We start from the raw sequence: 16,739 nt of genomic DNA on the forward strand, positions 1-16,739 counted from the left end.
TTTTAAATCGAGCGAACCACTCGTAGACCTGAGTTTTCCCCATAGCATCATCTTTGTAAGCTGTATTCAACATTAAAATAGTTTCTGCAGCATTTTTACCAAGTAAAAAAACAAAATTTCACAGCTGCACGTTGTTCACTTAAACTTGCCATGACAAAAAACTAAATAAGAACAAAACAGGGTTAGCGAAAACAGTCACTACGAACGAACAGAATGCACTAGGACAACGGAACTGGGGTCACTGAGCTCGCAATGGGTTGCGCGACACACGCCTAGCGGCAGGAATGTGTACTACACGCTGCCGGCTGCCAGCAATACAATACAATACTTTTGGGTACCCCCTCGTATGTATGAATGTAGCCGTACTAATTTAATTTAAATTTTCAATATAAATATTCATTCAATATAATATAAAAGTGTATGAATAGAAATTTATCGGTGAAATCAGCTTTGTAATGTGTGTAAAAAATGAAAAAACAGAGATCTGTAAATGTTGAATGTAGGCTAAAAGAAATCAAGTAGTCATAGATGACAAATAACTATTTTTTAAATTGTAAATCCAAATTTCAAAATTATTGATTAAGAGGGGTGGTACCTACTTAAACTCTCCTCCTTAAACCTAATCATCACAATAGTTAAGCAAGTAACTGAGATCCTTCCAAATAAATTAATTGCCTAATTTCATGTGTGAAACTTAAGGTCTCCATATAGGATCTGGCACAAACTCAATGGTTCTGTCAGGATGGGTTTTCTCCAGTTCTAGCACGAGTATTGTGTTGTAGTCAGGATACTGGAACAAATAAGGACCCGGCAGGTACAGAGTCACCTGAGGTCCTTCTACTGGCCAATATCTGCCAAGATTGTGTCCGTTCACGTACAGAACACCCTGAAACATCATAACAATGTATTAGTTTAAAATTTGTTCATTTTCCAATAATATAACAAGGATGGTGTTGTAGTAACTGTAAATACCACAACACACAAAGTATTTTTATTTATAAAAGTAACAAAATGACGTGCAATCCATAAATTCATTGTTGTAGTTGACAATACCTTGCTCCAGCCAGTCATATCAACAAAGGTGTCGAGTGGTGTTTCTAGGGTCTCTGGTAGTTGGAACCTAGCAGAGTAGAAAGCCGGCAGATCCACGTGTTCTACAGTCGGTAACGTTGCTACATGCGATACATTATCCAGAGGGTAACCTGTCTGCTTCCAGTCAGTCAGGACTTGTCCGTCCAGAGTTACATTTTTAACAAGACCCTGCGAAAATGCAATTATTTGCTGCATTTAATTGTAAGAAGACAGAGCAATGTGGTTACTAGTTACTAGTCTGTACTACTATAAAACCTATTAATCCATTGCAAAACATTTTATGAATATTCAAAAACCCTCGTTGTTAAATAATTATTCCATCCATGGATCATAATATGTCCACATTACTCTGAAAATGACTTATTTCTCAGTTAATGAAAATTAGAAGCTACGACATAAAGCTCTAATGCTTCTAATATAAAGGAAATATTCATTAATTTTATTCATCCAAAAATTTTGGAATGGCCCATATGAAAAAATGTACAAAATGCAGTGAACAGTTTATTAATTAATCATAGCACAACAGACAGCCTAGTGTCACTTCTTCCTACAGTTGATTGAGTGAGTGCACATCCACACAATCAGGTTAAGTACCCACCTTGTAGTATGGGTTTTGATGCAGCATAGTGAATTAATAGATCCAGTTCGACTGTAAAAACATTTTGTTGGATACTTCTGGATTCCATTTATAATTTATCAATTTTTTGAGTAGTTAACGCATGACTGTGTTGTGTTTTTCTAAGCCTACAATGCTCTATTGCAATATTATTTTTTTATTTCTGGCATTATAGCTATGTATATTACTAAAAATGAGAGATGGAATATTTTTCAAGTTGTATGATATTGATTCAAAAATATATAAATTAATAACAGTTTGTAACTCTAGTCTCCAACTGTTGTTTATCAAAATTTTGATAAACATAACCCTTAGCGGATTGTTGTTCGTCAAAATTTTGATAAACAAACATTCCCTTGCATAATCACTCATAACAGTATATTCCGGCAACGTATCGATTCGATTCATGCACCATTGGATTCGGGGAAAAAAAGCCTAAGGAATACTATAGTTTTATTCCTCTTTATATTGTAGTTGCAACGTACCAAGTTCGTAGTTTGGAACGTAAAAGATGTGACCGCCATGTTGTCGATGCCGTCTGAGTTGTTGATGTGACGAGTCGTGTTTATTAGTAAGTTTTAGTAGGTTTATTTGTGTTTTAGTGTTGTGTTTAGTGTGTGGTGAATTGTTAAATATTGCAGTAGTGCAAATAAATATATTTTAGAATAAATAAATTTCTCGAAAATTTTTCGCAAAATTTTTGAGTAATGAAAAAATTAAACTTTTTTCGACTCTTCAAAAAAAAAGTTATGGAATTTATTTTACTACTGCTGTATAGTTTACTTCATTCTGAGTAATAAAATATGCAATATAACATGTATAGAAGTAAAACTGTATTAGTAAAACTTTTACTAGCAAACTCTTACATATACACCCTATTTTCACAATTTATGCGCATCACTGCTTTTTGTTATATAGTGTTATTATAGTTTCATAAATTTGTATAATGCTTATGTGTTTCTGAAACTAGAATAAATTTGACACATAATGGTACTCTCACTTTTATAGTTTTCTTACTATAACTTGGTTTGCTAGGTATGGTCCCCCCCAAATAAAAAATAAAAAAATGTAAATTTTGAATTTCATGGAAAAAAAATTTTAGTAAACATTTTTTTTAAGGCCAAATTTAAATACTAATACTATTATATGTTTAATTCTGAACACAAAAATATATACTTCTATATATATTACTTTATATTTATATTTTTAATAAATTTTTTAAAAAACCCTTGCACGAGGCTCGAAAAACATGCCGCCACTACAGGAAAAAATGACTGCCAGTTGGAGGGTTAATAAAAAATGGTTTACAACGCTCCAATGGCTGTGCTCTTAATATTACCCTGATGGCCTTCCTTTGTAGAATGCGGATATTTGTAATTTTAATGCTATTGCCCCATATTACAGACCATAACTGATTGATTATAGATTGAAAGCATGGTAAGACAAGACATCTTATCTAAAAATGTATAATACTGTATCAAATTTCTTTCGTCTTAATAAAAACACAGATGGTGTGATCAAATTTATATTCCAACATGAACTTAATAGAATGCATTAAATACTGGTTATTTTCTATAAAATTCTTGAATGAGTGTTTTATGGCCAAAAAGAACATTATAAATCCAGGAACCTTCATTTTTGTTCTCTTCTTTTTAATGTAAATCTGCTACTTTTCCATCCCAGCTGAAAATAGTCAAGGGTTTTCCCAAACACAAAAAATAGACCCACAAAATATATCTAACTACAGACCTATCTCACTACTTTCATCTGTCTCCAAACTTATTATAAAAATAAGATTCCAGGAACATCTTAGTAAAACCAATCATTGACAAACAGCCAACATGGGTTTGTTACCGGAAAATCAACAACTCCATTAAATAAATACAATATATTACTTCAGTATTTGCACACCCTAACTCCAAATGTGTGCATTTTTATAATCTGTCCATTTAACGAAAATTATATTTTGACTTGTGATATGTACTAGACGTTTGTTGTGTGGGTTCGGTTTTTGTACACAGGCAAATACCGGTATATTCTTGTTGTGTTTAAAGATGCAAAAGTAGACATGAATGCAATTCTGCTACATTACTATAATACCTTCAAGTCCGTCATTTGTCCATAGTTTATGTGACCTTGATTTTCCACCAGAAGACTTAAGGGTTGGCCGGCTCCTTCTGATATAAACATTGAGGTGGTCGTACTTCTGCTCAGTACTCCGACAGCTGTCTGATATAGCAGTGGCATAACTCAAATCTGACATAGTACAGGCGAGAAAAGATTTTAAAAGTTTACAGCTAACCAATCAAAAAACATTTTAGAAATATTCTGAAATCGACACAGTACACAAAACCTTCACCAACATAAAAGTAGACGTTATAAAAAGATTATAAGGTATTATTAGTTAGGGAATTAATTTTTTAATCAATTAAATAAGAAAATTAATGTTAACAAGCACAAGCAGTAAAGAAGAAATTGTTTAAATAACAATACAGAAGTTTTAGACATTAATACTGTATTATATAATTTAGTGTATATTCAATTCAATGTAAATTGTAAATATTTTATGAAAATTAAAATTGTTAGTGCTTTAAATTTTCAACATCACTTATATTAATTAGTTAGTAACATATTATTTAATTGCTAAGTGTTTTCTTACTAAAAGCAGACAGGCTAAGGATTCAAAACCTCTGTGCTTGACTATGTAAGACCGAACTCATCACAGCTTGGCATTACGATCACAAATTAAGACATATTATTTGTAATTATAATATAAAACAAAATAATACAACAAAACGTTACAAAATAAAACTAAACAAAACCCTTCAAATTTGGTGATCTTTTATAAACTATAAGAAAACGTATAATAGTTCACGATCTACCTCACTTCTGTGATCTGCAATGTTTGTCTATTACATTGAAAACTATTTACACTATGAACATTATACAAAGTAAAATAAAATTTAAAAAACAAACTCTACAATGAATGTCACTTCAAGGATGACAATGTGTCGCAACTAAAAGTCACGCCTGCAAGGAATGATATCACAGATTTTATATACGGGGTGTCCAAAAAGTCCCAGGTCGGTTAAATATTTTTCAAAATATATAAAATAGAGCTACAAAACCTTACACAAAGTTACTGGACATAAAAATCTATTTTATCACATATTCAGTGATCCGCTACTTCCTCAGGGGGCGGCCCGCTAGGAGTCAGAAGAAAATCTTAATTGTAAGCATAGGTTGGTATGCATATCAAATAAAAGGTCTTTATTAGTAGAGTACAGAGCCGCAACCCCGACCTCAAACGGATCAAATATGACAGCCGTTCAAAGATGGCTTGAGTTTGCAACTTAATGTAAAAAATACACTGATGAGCTTTTTTATTTTAACTTTACTAACCCAAAACTGTTTACAATTAATATTGTTGTTGTAGAATAATAAGTTATTATTTCTGAGAGGGATCGGAAATAAAACAAACAAGGAAAATGAATGAGCCATGACCTAAAAAAGCCAAAACCTAAAAGAGAAAGTTATTTGTGACTGATAGTAGGTATTCCCACAGGCAGTAACCATTCTTGCTTTAGTTAGATGTTATTAGTGGCATTCTACTCGTTAGTAAAGACAGACCATAACAATTTTTTACTCTTAATTTGTTTCAACTTAGTTTTATCTTGTCTTTGTTATGGCACTTAGTGAACGTGAGAGAGTTACCATATTAATGATGCGTGGTTGGGAGGATTTAACACGGTCTCACAGTGAAGTTCAACGACTCATTTCAAAACCGAAACCCAATATCAAAATCAACAGTTACGAGAACAATAGCCGTTAATTAATTGTAAACAGTTTTGGGATAGTAAACATGGGTTAGATCACATGCTTGGTCCTTCTCACATATTGAGTGTGGGCTATAGATCACATGGTTGGTCCTTCTCATATAATTGAGTGCAGGCTATAGACTGCATGCTTTGTTCTTCACACATAATTGAGTGCAGTCTATAGATCACATGCTTGGTCCTTCTCACATAATTGAGTGTGGGGTACAGATTGCATGCTTGGTCCTTCTCACATTATTTCTAAAGGATCATAGTACCTTTAAATTCTACTAACCAAAAAAAGAACACCAATATTATTGCTTAGACATAGGCAAAATGACCTATTCCAGTGCCAAATCCTCCTAAGAGAAATTATTGGGAGAGGAGAATTAGTTAACTGATAAAATATGTAATTATATACAAGTACAAAACTGGGTAATTAATCTTAGTACCTTGTTGATGTAGACTATGGCTCTGTCATGCAGATCATCAGCCATTAGGAGAGATGTACCAGAGAAATCCAGGGGCAAAGTGGTCTCATACCACAACAGGCCACTGTATAACTCTAAGGCCTCAAATGTCTGGGGATACGTTGTGTTGTTGTAGACAATCCCAGTGTCTGAATCCCTCAGGGATATCTTTGGTTCCAGGACAAGTCTTCCGTAGCTTCCCTTACTCGAGTTTCCAACAGGTATCTCAGCTATTGGAAAAAACTGAAAAGTAAAATGATTTTACAATGGTTATCTATAACTATTATATAGAATTAAGTTCATTAGCTCTGCTTATTTTAATAGTTATCTATCTGCTTTTACCAATTTCTCGTGATCATTAGTCAAAATCGATCTCATCATTGATCCTTACCATTGCAATTTGTTTTGTATAACTCGTATTTTTTTTGTAATAGTAAAAAGAATCTTGATCATTGTATGAATAGACTTATTGTTGGTTTTGATGTATATTAGATTAAATAGATCTCATAAACATGATAATGGGAATAAGGGATCACACAATTGGAAAATACTGATCCCAAATATATAAATTAAACATCAAAATAATATTAAAGTACAATATTACTAATTACACTTGGTTTCGGTTAAGCCAGCTGCATTAACACATATCTTTCTTAAGAAAATACTGAATAATATTAATTTTGACTTGTGCATACACAAAATTCTAGTATGTAAAATTCAGAATTGTTGTTTAAATCATCTGAGTATAGAGAAATGTTGTCTTTGACCAGTAATTATATTTTTCTGGACTCTGATCTGACTGTTATGCTGTATTATGCTAAAATCTGATCTGGACAAATTTTTCTTGCATATGCTGAAAATGCTTAATTTAACCATAGTACTCACCCTTAGGGTAAACCTGTTACTTTAGTTTGGTTTTTTAAGGAGTAATGAGCAATTTTTTAATTCAGTTGATTCCTAGAAAATATTTTTGTTACTTGTTTTTCATTCAAGCTTGGCTAATGCTTCTTGTTTGTTTTTCTCAAATAACCGTTTTATTACTAAATTATACATAAATAAATTGTCCTTATCTTTATAATTTTTCCAAAACTTAATTCATCACCTTTTTGATTTTTTTTATTTCAATCAACAGTTAGCATAAAATTTTTGCTACTGCGTCGAATACCTCGGCGATACAGTTTTTGTCCCACTAGAACACCAATCAAAGTCAGCTGATCAGGATAGCATGAGGAGACTGCTGCATAGTTTTCAATTGCAGTGGGTTTAAAGGAAGAAAGGCACAAGCCTCTCGATTATTGGTTACATGACATATGGTACTTTGTTTTGAGCTCATTAGTAAGTTATAACACAACAACAAACTTATCAAACTGATCGGAATTTATCGAAAACCTCTCTTTTGCTCAGGAGGAGTGAGTACTGCCATTTCTAATTTTCAAAGGTAATTACAACATTTCTATTGCTAAATTAAATTGTTTACTTCAATTATATTATCAAAGTAGGTGGTTTTTGTTACGATGGAAGTTCTAGAGATCTGGATTTTTAGTTATAGCACAGTTTTATGCTACGAATCAACTGTATGTGTGGCTCAACTGGTAGCAACGTAATATTTATGGACTCAAGAATTTTATTAGTTTTTATTTAGTACTATCACTGACCACAATACTTGTAAAAGTGGTCAGTGTTTTCCAGGGAAATTTTCATTTAGTTTGTTTTGTGCATTTTAAATGCTGGAATAAATCATTATTCTCTCATTATTCTCATGTTTAATTTTTATTTGTGATGTAGATTGTCAGTAACTACTACAAGAGTTATAATTTACTTTTGATCCTCACCTCTGAAATGACTGACTTTATTGCAAAATATTTGTCCGTCAAGTCACCTGCTTCAGAGATTGGTGCATCGAAGTTGTAAGAGGTCACTTGTGGTTGAAACGGTAGGTTGTTCGCACCTGCATCATCACATAAAAACTTATAATACTTGAAAAATCATTTACCTGTTGACAATTAGTTCTTTACATTTTTGAAAAAAATTCACCTGAAAAGTCAAGTAAATCAATATTGTAAAACCAATATCCGATACAGTTTAATTGTGTTTATTGTATTACCATCTTATATACTATTGAAAATATTTGGATTTTTGTAGATGAATCTGCATAGAATATACTAAAAATCAAAGACTTATTATAAAAAAGAACACCAATGTTATAAAATAGACCAATATTTACATACCCATGACCAATAATTTATGCGTATCCCAACTCTCTGGTGTGATTTGCTTATTTTAACCTAGATTGTAGTTATGTGTTAGGTTAGTTATTCCCCTCAGGAAGAGATCAGATTGCAGGTCTAGAAAGTTGTGTTACTATTTTTTGTATCACTGAACGATGGCAAATGTCTGGAAGAATTCCTTCACAAGCCTTCCATCGTCAAAAACAAACTTCAAATAAAGAACATATAGATACATAAAAGTGCTTAAGGAATGTAAAGAATTCTTATTCGTTCTATTTATAATTTATGGTAAAGTGATTTTTGTCTTATACTATGATTAACATTACAACTTTGACAACACAAACCACAAGAGAATCAATAAAAAATGTATAATAGAATAAAAGTCATGGCAGCAAGATTTCAATGGAGGGTAAACAACGTATTAAATGAGGTTCAACGCACAAGAGTTGAAGAAAAATATTATTAAACAATTAATTTATAAAACTATTCACGCTGCCAAGTTTTAAAAGATTGAAATGTTTTATTAAAGTACACAATGTTGTATCACTCAAATTCTCTGATAACACTGAATATACAAGGTGACAGAGTTGTTCCCAGAGAGCTGTTGTAAATCACACCTCTTCAGCTGAAATTCTGTTTTACTTTATGAGTATTTTTCATCAGATACAATTAAAAGTATTTAAAATTCTCATAATATGTTACTGGCGTATGTAGAAAATAATTTTGGAGGTGGCTGACTCACTGGGTATTTTAGAATGTATGCCCTCCAAAAACAGGGACTTGTGAATCTTCCTCCGGGAAATTCTTGATCTTTAAGACCTCATAAATGTGCGCTAGCTTAAAGAAGCGGGAACAATAGAACAGAACATTTATATAAGCATACGTACATGACGCGGAACGTAAAAAACAAAGCAGTTTTTAAGACCAAAAGTTAAAAAATCTTTTTTTAAAAAATCGTTTGTGTTTTTAGGCCCAAAGTGTTTTAATATGTTACCAATTGATATAAAAAAGTGTAAATCTAATAAAACCTTTAAAGTTCACCTGAAAAAATGGCTGATGAACTCTGAGGAAACCAAACAATTAACAGATATAATTGAATAAAACATTTCTGAATGTATATGTGAGTGCTGTAAAGGTTGTATATGGAGTATAGGGAAAATTTAGATTTCATGGGTTAAAATAAAATAAATAAACTACGAAAGTAGCAGTATTTGATAAGTGTGTATAATTGTTCCAGTAATTATGTTTTGGTTGCTTAATTTTATATTAATAAGTAAGGTTTAAGATTGTCCACATTAGTTTGTAAACAAATAAAGTGATAACACTACAGAGGCCGAATGCCAATTCTCAGTGTCATAAAAGTAGTGACTGATAATAATGTATATTGTTTGATTGCCGGCCATCAAAACTGTGTAGGATGGTCGAGTATATTCCTATCATTATAAGATGCATGAAGTGTAATAATGCAGAAGGAATAAAGATATTTTCATTTCATTTCATTTCATTTCATAAACAAATTATTGTGTGCAACTTTTGCTTTTATCTTACAAAATTTCATGGGGGGTGGTTAATTGAGCCCCCCATCATATTTGCCCATGTAATATATTAATCCACACATGTATACATCTTCTTAATAGTTTTATTTTCTCTTACTCTCAGTAAAACAAAGTTCTGGAGTATGCCCATGCAAGTAAAGAGTTGATGGAAAATATTTATAGGTATGTTCTCTTAGGAGAAGAAGCTTATAAATTGCACTTAGTCCTGTAAAAACCTTTGCGCTGCTTCCGGAGTGACAGGATGTTCAGGATGGGTAAGGTTTGAGAGTAGGGGCCGCCTCCTATTGAGATCCACGAGGAAGAATTAGGGCACTACATCTCAAAGTCATGTCTCTTCGGAAGAAGGGGAGGCCAGCTCTGAACCAGCCTCTCCAGTCAGAGTAGGCAGGGGGTGGCACACCAGTTGAGGCTAGCAAGAACCTCTGAGATTAGGGAACAAACCCCACCAACTCCAACAGTCATCTCCCACATTAGACTAGACCTATCGAATTGCCCATGAACCCCAGAATCTCGACATTTGCGGGTAGTGATGTGCCGCTCCTGGACATTCATAAGGTTGCCCAGATTTAAGTGACACATTGGTTTTTGCTGTGCCCAGTGGTGGGTTCAGCCAGAAGTGATCCCTGCTGGGTAAATATTATTTATAGGTATACTACAATATAAAAATATTACCTGACGTGAAACCAAAGTTGGTACCACCGAAGAACATGAAGAAGTTAAGAGAAGCGTTCATGGCCAGTAAACTCCTAGTGGTATTGACTACGCCTGAAGTAGAAGCTCCACTTTCTCCCGGCTGACCCCAGTGAGTTAACCAGCCAGTGTAGAACTCAGAGTTCACTAGAGGCCCGTGTGGTTGAATTGCCCTCAGAGGCTTAAATGCGTTCGTTACATTAACACCTAATAAAATTAGAACGAAAAATCAGTTCTCATTCCTCATTTAATTTTTTTTTGACGTGACAACGTCTTAAATTAGGTTGCGGCTCGGAGTCACTCATGAAAAAGTGTAACGCCCGGTAACGTTACGATGCCCGTCCAGTGGGTCCGCCGCACGGGATAAAGCAGATAACTGTGGGTCCGCCGCACGGGATAAAGCAGATAACTATGTTTATTCGTGAAAATGTGGAGTGCTTAGATTCGTCATTTACAACAACTACAACAATAAAGGTAAATAATTGTACACTGATATTTCATTATCGTAAACTATGATTGATTGATTAATTGTTAGATTGACACAAAAGTTGAGAAACTGAGTTTATAGGTTATGTCATACTATTGACAAATGTTGATAGTGTTAAGTAAATTATTAGTTTAAATCACTCTGCAATCAATCGTAATTCAGTCGATTGAGAAGAAACAGCGCGTATTGCTAGTCAAACATTTAAAATAACAAATTATAACCTCTAACCTGTCATAACAGTGCGACCAAACAAACGAACTAAACCGACCAATCACCACGCGCGGAGTTAGAATTTAACTGTGTTTAGCAAGAATTTCAAATTCCAATTTTAGTAAATGTTTTATTCAACTTTACCATTTACAATAACAAGTTTTAATTAATTTCAAATTATGTACAATGTTTTAGTAAACAAAATATATTTCTATAGTTAAAATTTGTGCAATTCTTATTTTCATTCAATTCCTTGTTCCTATTGTGCAATTTAATAATATTCATATCAATAAATATTCTACCGAGAAAAAGACGTTGTCACGTAAAATCTTCGCCCGTAAAACCGACTTTACAGGCAACCATATTTTTTTTTCATTACACAGTAGAGACGACCACATTGAGAATTTACTACTTTATTTAGCATCATATTTGGTTAATCACAGTAATCAACCATAACAAACAAAAAGCTCAAATCATAATATATAGGTTAACATAGGACATATTATGGTATAAAATTCATATGTAGATAGATAATTTTCTTTCTAAATTTGCCTCAGAAGTCCTTAACACGTTCACGACGATCCCCTTCAGGTACACGCAATCTTACACAGCTGTCGAGTACCCGATCGTGTACACAACAAGCTTTTGTAAAGTGTGTTGTGCGCCCAATGGGGTACACATGGCTGTGCATTTCATTATTGCATTTTTATTGTTTGCCAGTGTTGGTGGTTTGTTTCCTTGCATCATGTGAACCATTGGGTGCACAATTGCTTAATTTTTATATAAATTAATTTTTTTAGGTACCACTTGGGGTACACGGAGAAAAATTGAAAAAAAAAACATATTGAAATCATTGCTTTTGTGCAAAATTGCGAAGGCTACTTACCTTTCTCGTTTTACTTAGACGTTTGACGTAAAAAACCGATTACGGTTTTTTGTCATTATTATTGAAAAATTCAATGGCAAATAATTAAGTCCGGAAAAACGCTGACGCTGTGAATTACACTGGGTTACTTAGGCTTATTACAGTCAAAATTGTGGGACAGTATAATATTTTTTAATTTTATAGTATCATAAATTTTAATAGTCATACATTTTAAAAAAAGAGCGTTGATGGCCGTCTGGGGAATGAGCCCAGATGAAAGCTGTAGAGAGCGTTCCTGATCAACTAGGGTCTTAACTTAGGCTCCCTTCACATTTTTCATTCAGCAATGTTGTTTTTCAAGTTCAAAACCTTTTCTCACATTTACATAATCATAACTTATGAAAATGACCAAGACAATTACTGACAAATTAAGAGACAACCTTTTCAAAAACTCCATTGTTTATTTTGATTCTAAACTCTACACTCATTTCGAAATCTAATCCAGATGCCAACAATTTATATAAATTTAAATATTTACTTTATCAGGAAGGCTTTCTACAGTCTCAAAGAGGCTTTGTGATGCCTGTCTCGATGAGACTAATAATGCTTAGCAACTTGGATAAGTTTCTCCAAAATAGCTCCAAGAATATATTTTTTTTTATATTTAGATTTTCTCTAATTATATAATTCTGCTCAATTGCTCTTGTATTGAATGATTCTTTATTCTGAATTTGACTAGCACAGAAAAAATTTGTTCACTAAGAGAGCGAGTGAACTAAACATTTATTCTAACGTTTTGGCTGGGCACAGAGGAATCACAGGTAATGAAGGGGCAGATAGTTGTGCTGAGTAAGGAGCCAATTGTTCTCTTACTGGTCCTGAACCAATATGTGGAGTTTCCTATAGCTTATCACGGAGATTGGTTGCCAAGTGGGCATTTCATAAAACACCAACAAGATTAGGAAAAAACTGAGGGGAACATCCAACCAAGCAGTTGCTCAACGGACCATCAGGGAACATTGCAGAAGATGCCCTTAGAATGAGTAGAAAGGAGATCAGTAAGATGACTGGTTTTATTACAGGACTTTGGGCATTCCGAAGCCATCTGAACAGAATAGGCATTCATGTTCAGGAAACCTTGTGCAGGAAATGTGACGAGGGCAATGAAACAGTTGAGCACGTCATATTTGAATGTCTGGCATTACAGATCAAATGCTCAAGACCCCTTTGTTTACTTAGGCATACTGAAGAGGGATTGGAACAGGCAAGCATTGTTCAGAAGATCTCATAGTTTTGTAAAGGCCTGGGATTTGACACAGCTTAAACCTGGAAGAGGGTGCACAATAATCCGGATGGCTGAGAAGTAATTACCAGGTCCAGGAAACCTGGCCTTCTTTTAGAATAAAAATGAGTAAACATACAATTAACATCTCTATAAGAAATGATTTCTAGTAAATTAACTGTATATTGTTAGTGTTTTTTGTATAGTGTAGCTAATGGTCATACTCGTAACTATAACTTATTTTGCATTTAATATTTTTTTGCATCAGATTATGGGCTATTATTATATAATGTTGACACACTGGGTGGAATCATTCCCGGAGAAATTGTTGTGCTTTAAGGGCTTATACATGTGTTCTAGCTTAAAAAAACAAGTGCATTAATGCTTATCTTACAAAATTTGTGGGGGAGGAGCTGAAGTCGCTTGAGCCCTTCCCTATAAACCGATCATGAGTCCATGAATTGCATTTCTAATCAATTCATCCCAAAATTTTAAGATAAGGCTAAATCAAAGTCTAATTCCCATTAAACTTTAATGGTGTGTCCCCTACCCCCCACCTCTCACTTTAATTGTACTACTTTAATAGTACTGTAATTAATATGTGGAATATTGGATGAATTTAGTGACAGTAACAACAGTGGTCTTTTTTACAATTTGCAAGCAAACGTTTCAATAATAGTTTTATTAGTCTAAATCTGAACATCTTGTTTTGTTTAATGGTTTTAAAATAGTGTAACAATTACAAAAACATTTTTTTTTAATGCCAAAAACATTTTTTTTATGTAAAACAAGTAAAATATTGTAATATGAACTTACCGTGGCTAAAGTCGACTGTTATAAAGACTCCAGGAATCGGACCACATCTGAGGAAAAAAACTAATGTTCCCATCAGTTGTGAACAGGACTGCGTTAGAGCCGATGTAGCTTCGGAAAATATCTCGCAGCCAGAAAGTGTATCTTCTATCACATATGGGGTAGCTACCATACTCGTTTTCAATCTGACAATAAAACAAGTACAAATTTAAATAGGTAAGAGGAAAATTTAAAAAATAATTGTGTTATTTCCTTTAATATTAATAAAATGGCTTCTGTTAAAAAATGTACTAAATGCCAACTATTTGGAGAATTTTATTGCAATTCCAACGGTACTAGTTTCAACGGAATCCGTCAAGGAATAAGTGAGCAAGACTACTTTAAAGGTATGCTTGCACAAGCTGTAAGCAGCAAATATTTTGTCTTTTGATAGGTATCAGCTGTTTTACATGTGTTATACAAATTTTAAAAGATACCAACTATTTTGCAATGTTTATAACAATTCCAATGGTACTTTATTCATCGAAATCTGTTAACGGAAGCACCAAACATATCATAGTATGAGTCGTCAAATTCCAAAACGTCCTATGTCCATTTTTTTTTGGAAAGTGATGTTTTGGTGGTTTATGGAAGCAGAACATCCACTGCATAAGTAACAACAGCATTTGTATTCCAAAACGTCCTCTTTCCTATTTAAAATTAATATTGAAAGTAGCACCAATTTCCAAAACGTCCTTTGTCCACTTTAACAATTCCAACATGGCGGACATAAACTCTACAGAATCAAATTGTCCTATCTTCAGCTTGGTAAGTATGCCGTCACATCCTTCCAGTTTCAAAGTGTCCTTTGTTTAAGTAAGGGTATGCTGTTGGTTTTAGCACTTATTTCTCTAACAATGTATTATGTAGAGCATTATTCATGTTTAAAACATGTAGTGGCAACCCTGCTGAGTATAAAAAAACAGCTGTAAAGATTTTTAGACGATGCATGAAAGCAGAAAGTAAAACTGAACATAACCTTTCTTTCGGTGTGTTATGCTAGTACCTTTGAAGATTACTAAAGTTTTCTTGCTGAATGTTTAAGTTGTTTTGTGTTATCTCGACAAAATACTATGTTTATTGAAAACTAAAGTAATTAAACAATTTGTACTTTTAGTGTCCAGTGAAAAGAACTAACAATAAACAAATGGATAGTCAAGAAGAGATTGAAGTTCTCCAAGCTGGGAAGGTGCAACCAGCGGCCGAAGGTAAAGCTAGGAAAAGAAAGTTAAATGTAGAACAATGGAAAAAGAATCAAAATAAGAAAAAAAGATACTCTTCTAAGCAATTGCCTACTTTACCTACTTGCCAGCACACAAATGCCAAATTTAAATGTACTACATTAACAATGCAAGATATCCGCAAGTTTCATGAATGTTTTTTATGAAACAAAATCTAAAATTGATCAGGATAATAAAATAATTTTGTATTCTTCATGCGAGTCTCCTGCAAGATATAGAGCTAGAGGCGATAGGAAACATGTCAATGAAGTTAGCAATAAATTTTACATTCCAATTTCTCGACAAGGTGTTAAAAGTAAGGTTCAAGTTTGTAAGATCTTGGGTATTACTGAAAAAAGAGCCCAGAGAGTGTGTAAACGGCATTTTAGTACAGGCTCATTAGCTACTGATAATCGTGGAGGTGACCATCGATCTCAAGCGATGGTACAACAGAGAGGAGGTGTGAAAAGGTTTATTGAAAATTTAGTTCCTTTGGAAAAACATTATTGCAGAGCTCGTCAGTCCTGGAGAATGTACTTACCCAGCCATTTAACTATAAGTTCTCTTTGTGAAGAATACAATAAAACCATAGAAGATCATCTTAAAGTTAAGTATGAATTCTTTAGAGGTATTTTCATTAAAGATTACAATATTGGATTTGGATCACCAGCGACTGACCAATGCTCAAAATGCCTTCAATTTAAAGAAAGGTTAAAGTCTGGAGAAAACTGTTCAGTTGAATACAATGTGCACAAAAAGAGAGCAAATTCATTTTATGTTTTGCTAAAGGAAGCTAATGAGGGTGAAATAACGTTCACCTTTGATTGTCAAAAAAATTTGGTACTGCCAAAAGTCACTGACCAAGCTTGTTATTACAGCCGTCAGTTCTACTTGTATAACTTTACTGTTTGTGTAGGCGCTTCCAAAGAAAATCTTAGTAAAGAAAAAGTGTCAATTTTTACATGGACTGAAGCCGATAACAAAAAAGGCTCAACACAGATTGCATCAGCTGTGTACCACAAGCTCTGTAACACAAACATGGATGGATATAAATTTGTTCGTCTTTTCGCTGATGGAGCTGGCGGACAAAACAAAAATTCTATTTTGATTTTCATGTTGATGCATTGGTTATCAAACCGTGCTCCTGGTAACATGAAAGGAATAAAGTTAACCTTTCCAGTGGCAGGACATTCATACTTGCCGCCCGATAGGATTTTTGGACTCATTGAAAGAGACCTAAAAAAAATTGAAACAATCATACAGCCTGAGGAGTACTATAATGTTTTACAGAAGCATGGGACTGTTCTGAAAATATCTACCGACTTTGAATTTTATGACTGGAAAACACCAGCCCAA

The 16,739-nt window shown here is 33.5% G+C and overlaps 1 protein-coding gene across 1 annotated transcript in view; it reads right to left on the reverse strand.

The window, feature by feature from the left end:
* Positions 1–310: 310 nt before the first annotated feature.
* The window catches only part of LOC124373323 (beta-galactosidase-like), a gene marked incomplete at its 5' end in the record, with an annotated part of 28,099 nt that continues 11,670 nt past the window's right edge, over positions 311–16,739 (reverse strand). Inside the window, 8 exon segments of the mRNA XM_046831701.1 lie at positions 311–886; positions 1,054–1,260; positions 3,809–3,937; positions 5,976–6,236; positions 7,826–7,941; positions 10,450–10,674; positions 14,128–14,185; positions 14,187–14,309. Of these exon segments, the coding sequence (XP_046687657.1) occupies positions 695–886; positions 1,054–1,260; positions 3,809–3,937; positions 5,976–6,236; positions 7,826–7,941; positions 10,450–10,674; positions 14,128–14,185; positions 14,187–14,309 (1,311 nt within the window).

This window comes from Homalodisca vitripennis, unplaced genomic scaffold (genome assembly GCF_021130785.1).
Source record: "Homalodisca vitripennis isolate AUS2020 unplaced genomic scaffold, UT_GWSS_2.1 ScUCBcl_5292;HRSCAF=11952, whole genome shotgun sequence".
Taxonomy (NCBI): Eukaryota; Metazoa; Arthropoda; class Insecta; order Hemiptera; family Cicadellidae; genus Homalodisca; species Homalodisca vitripennis.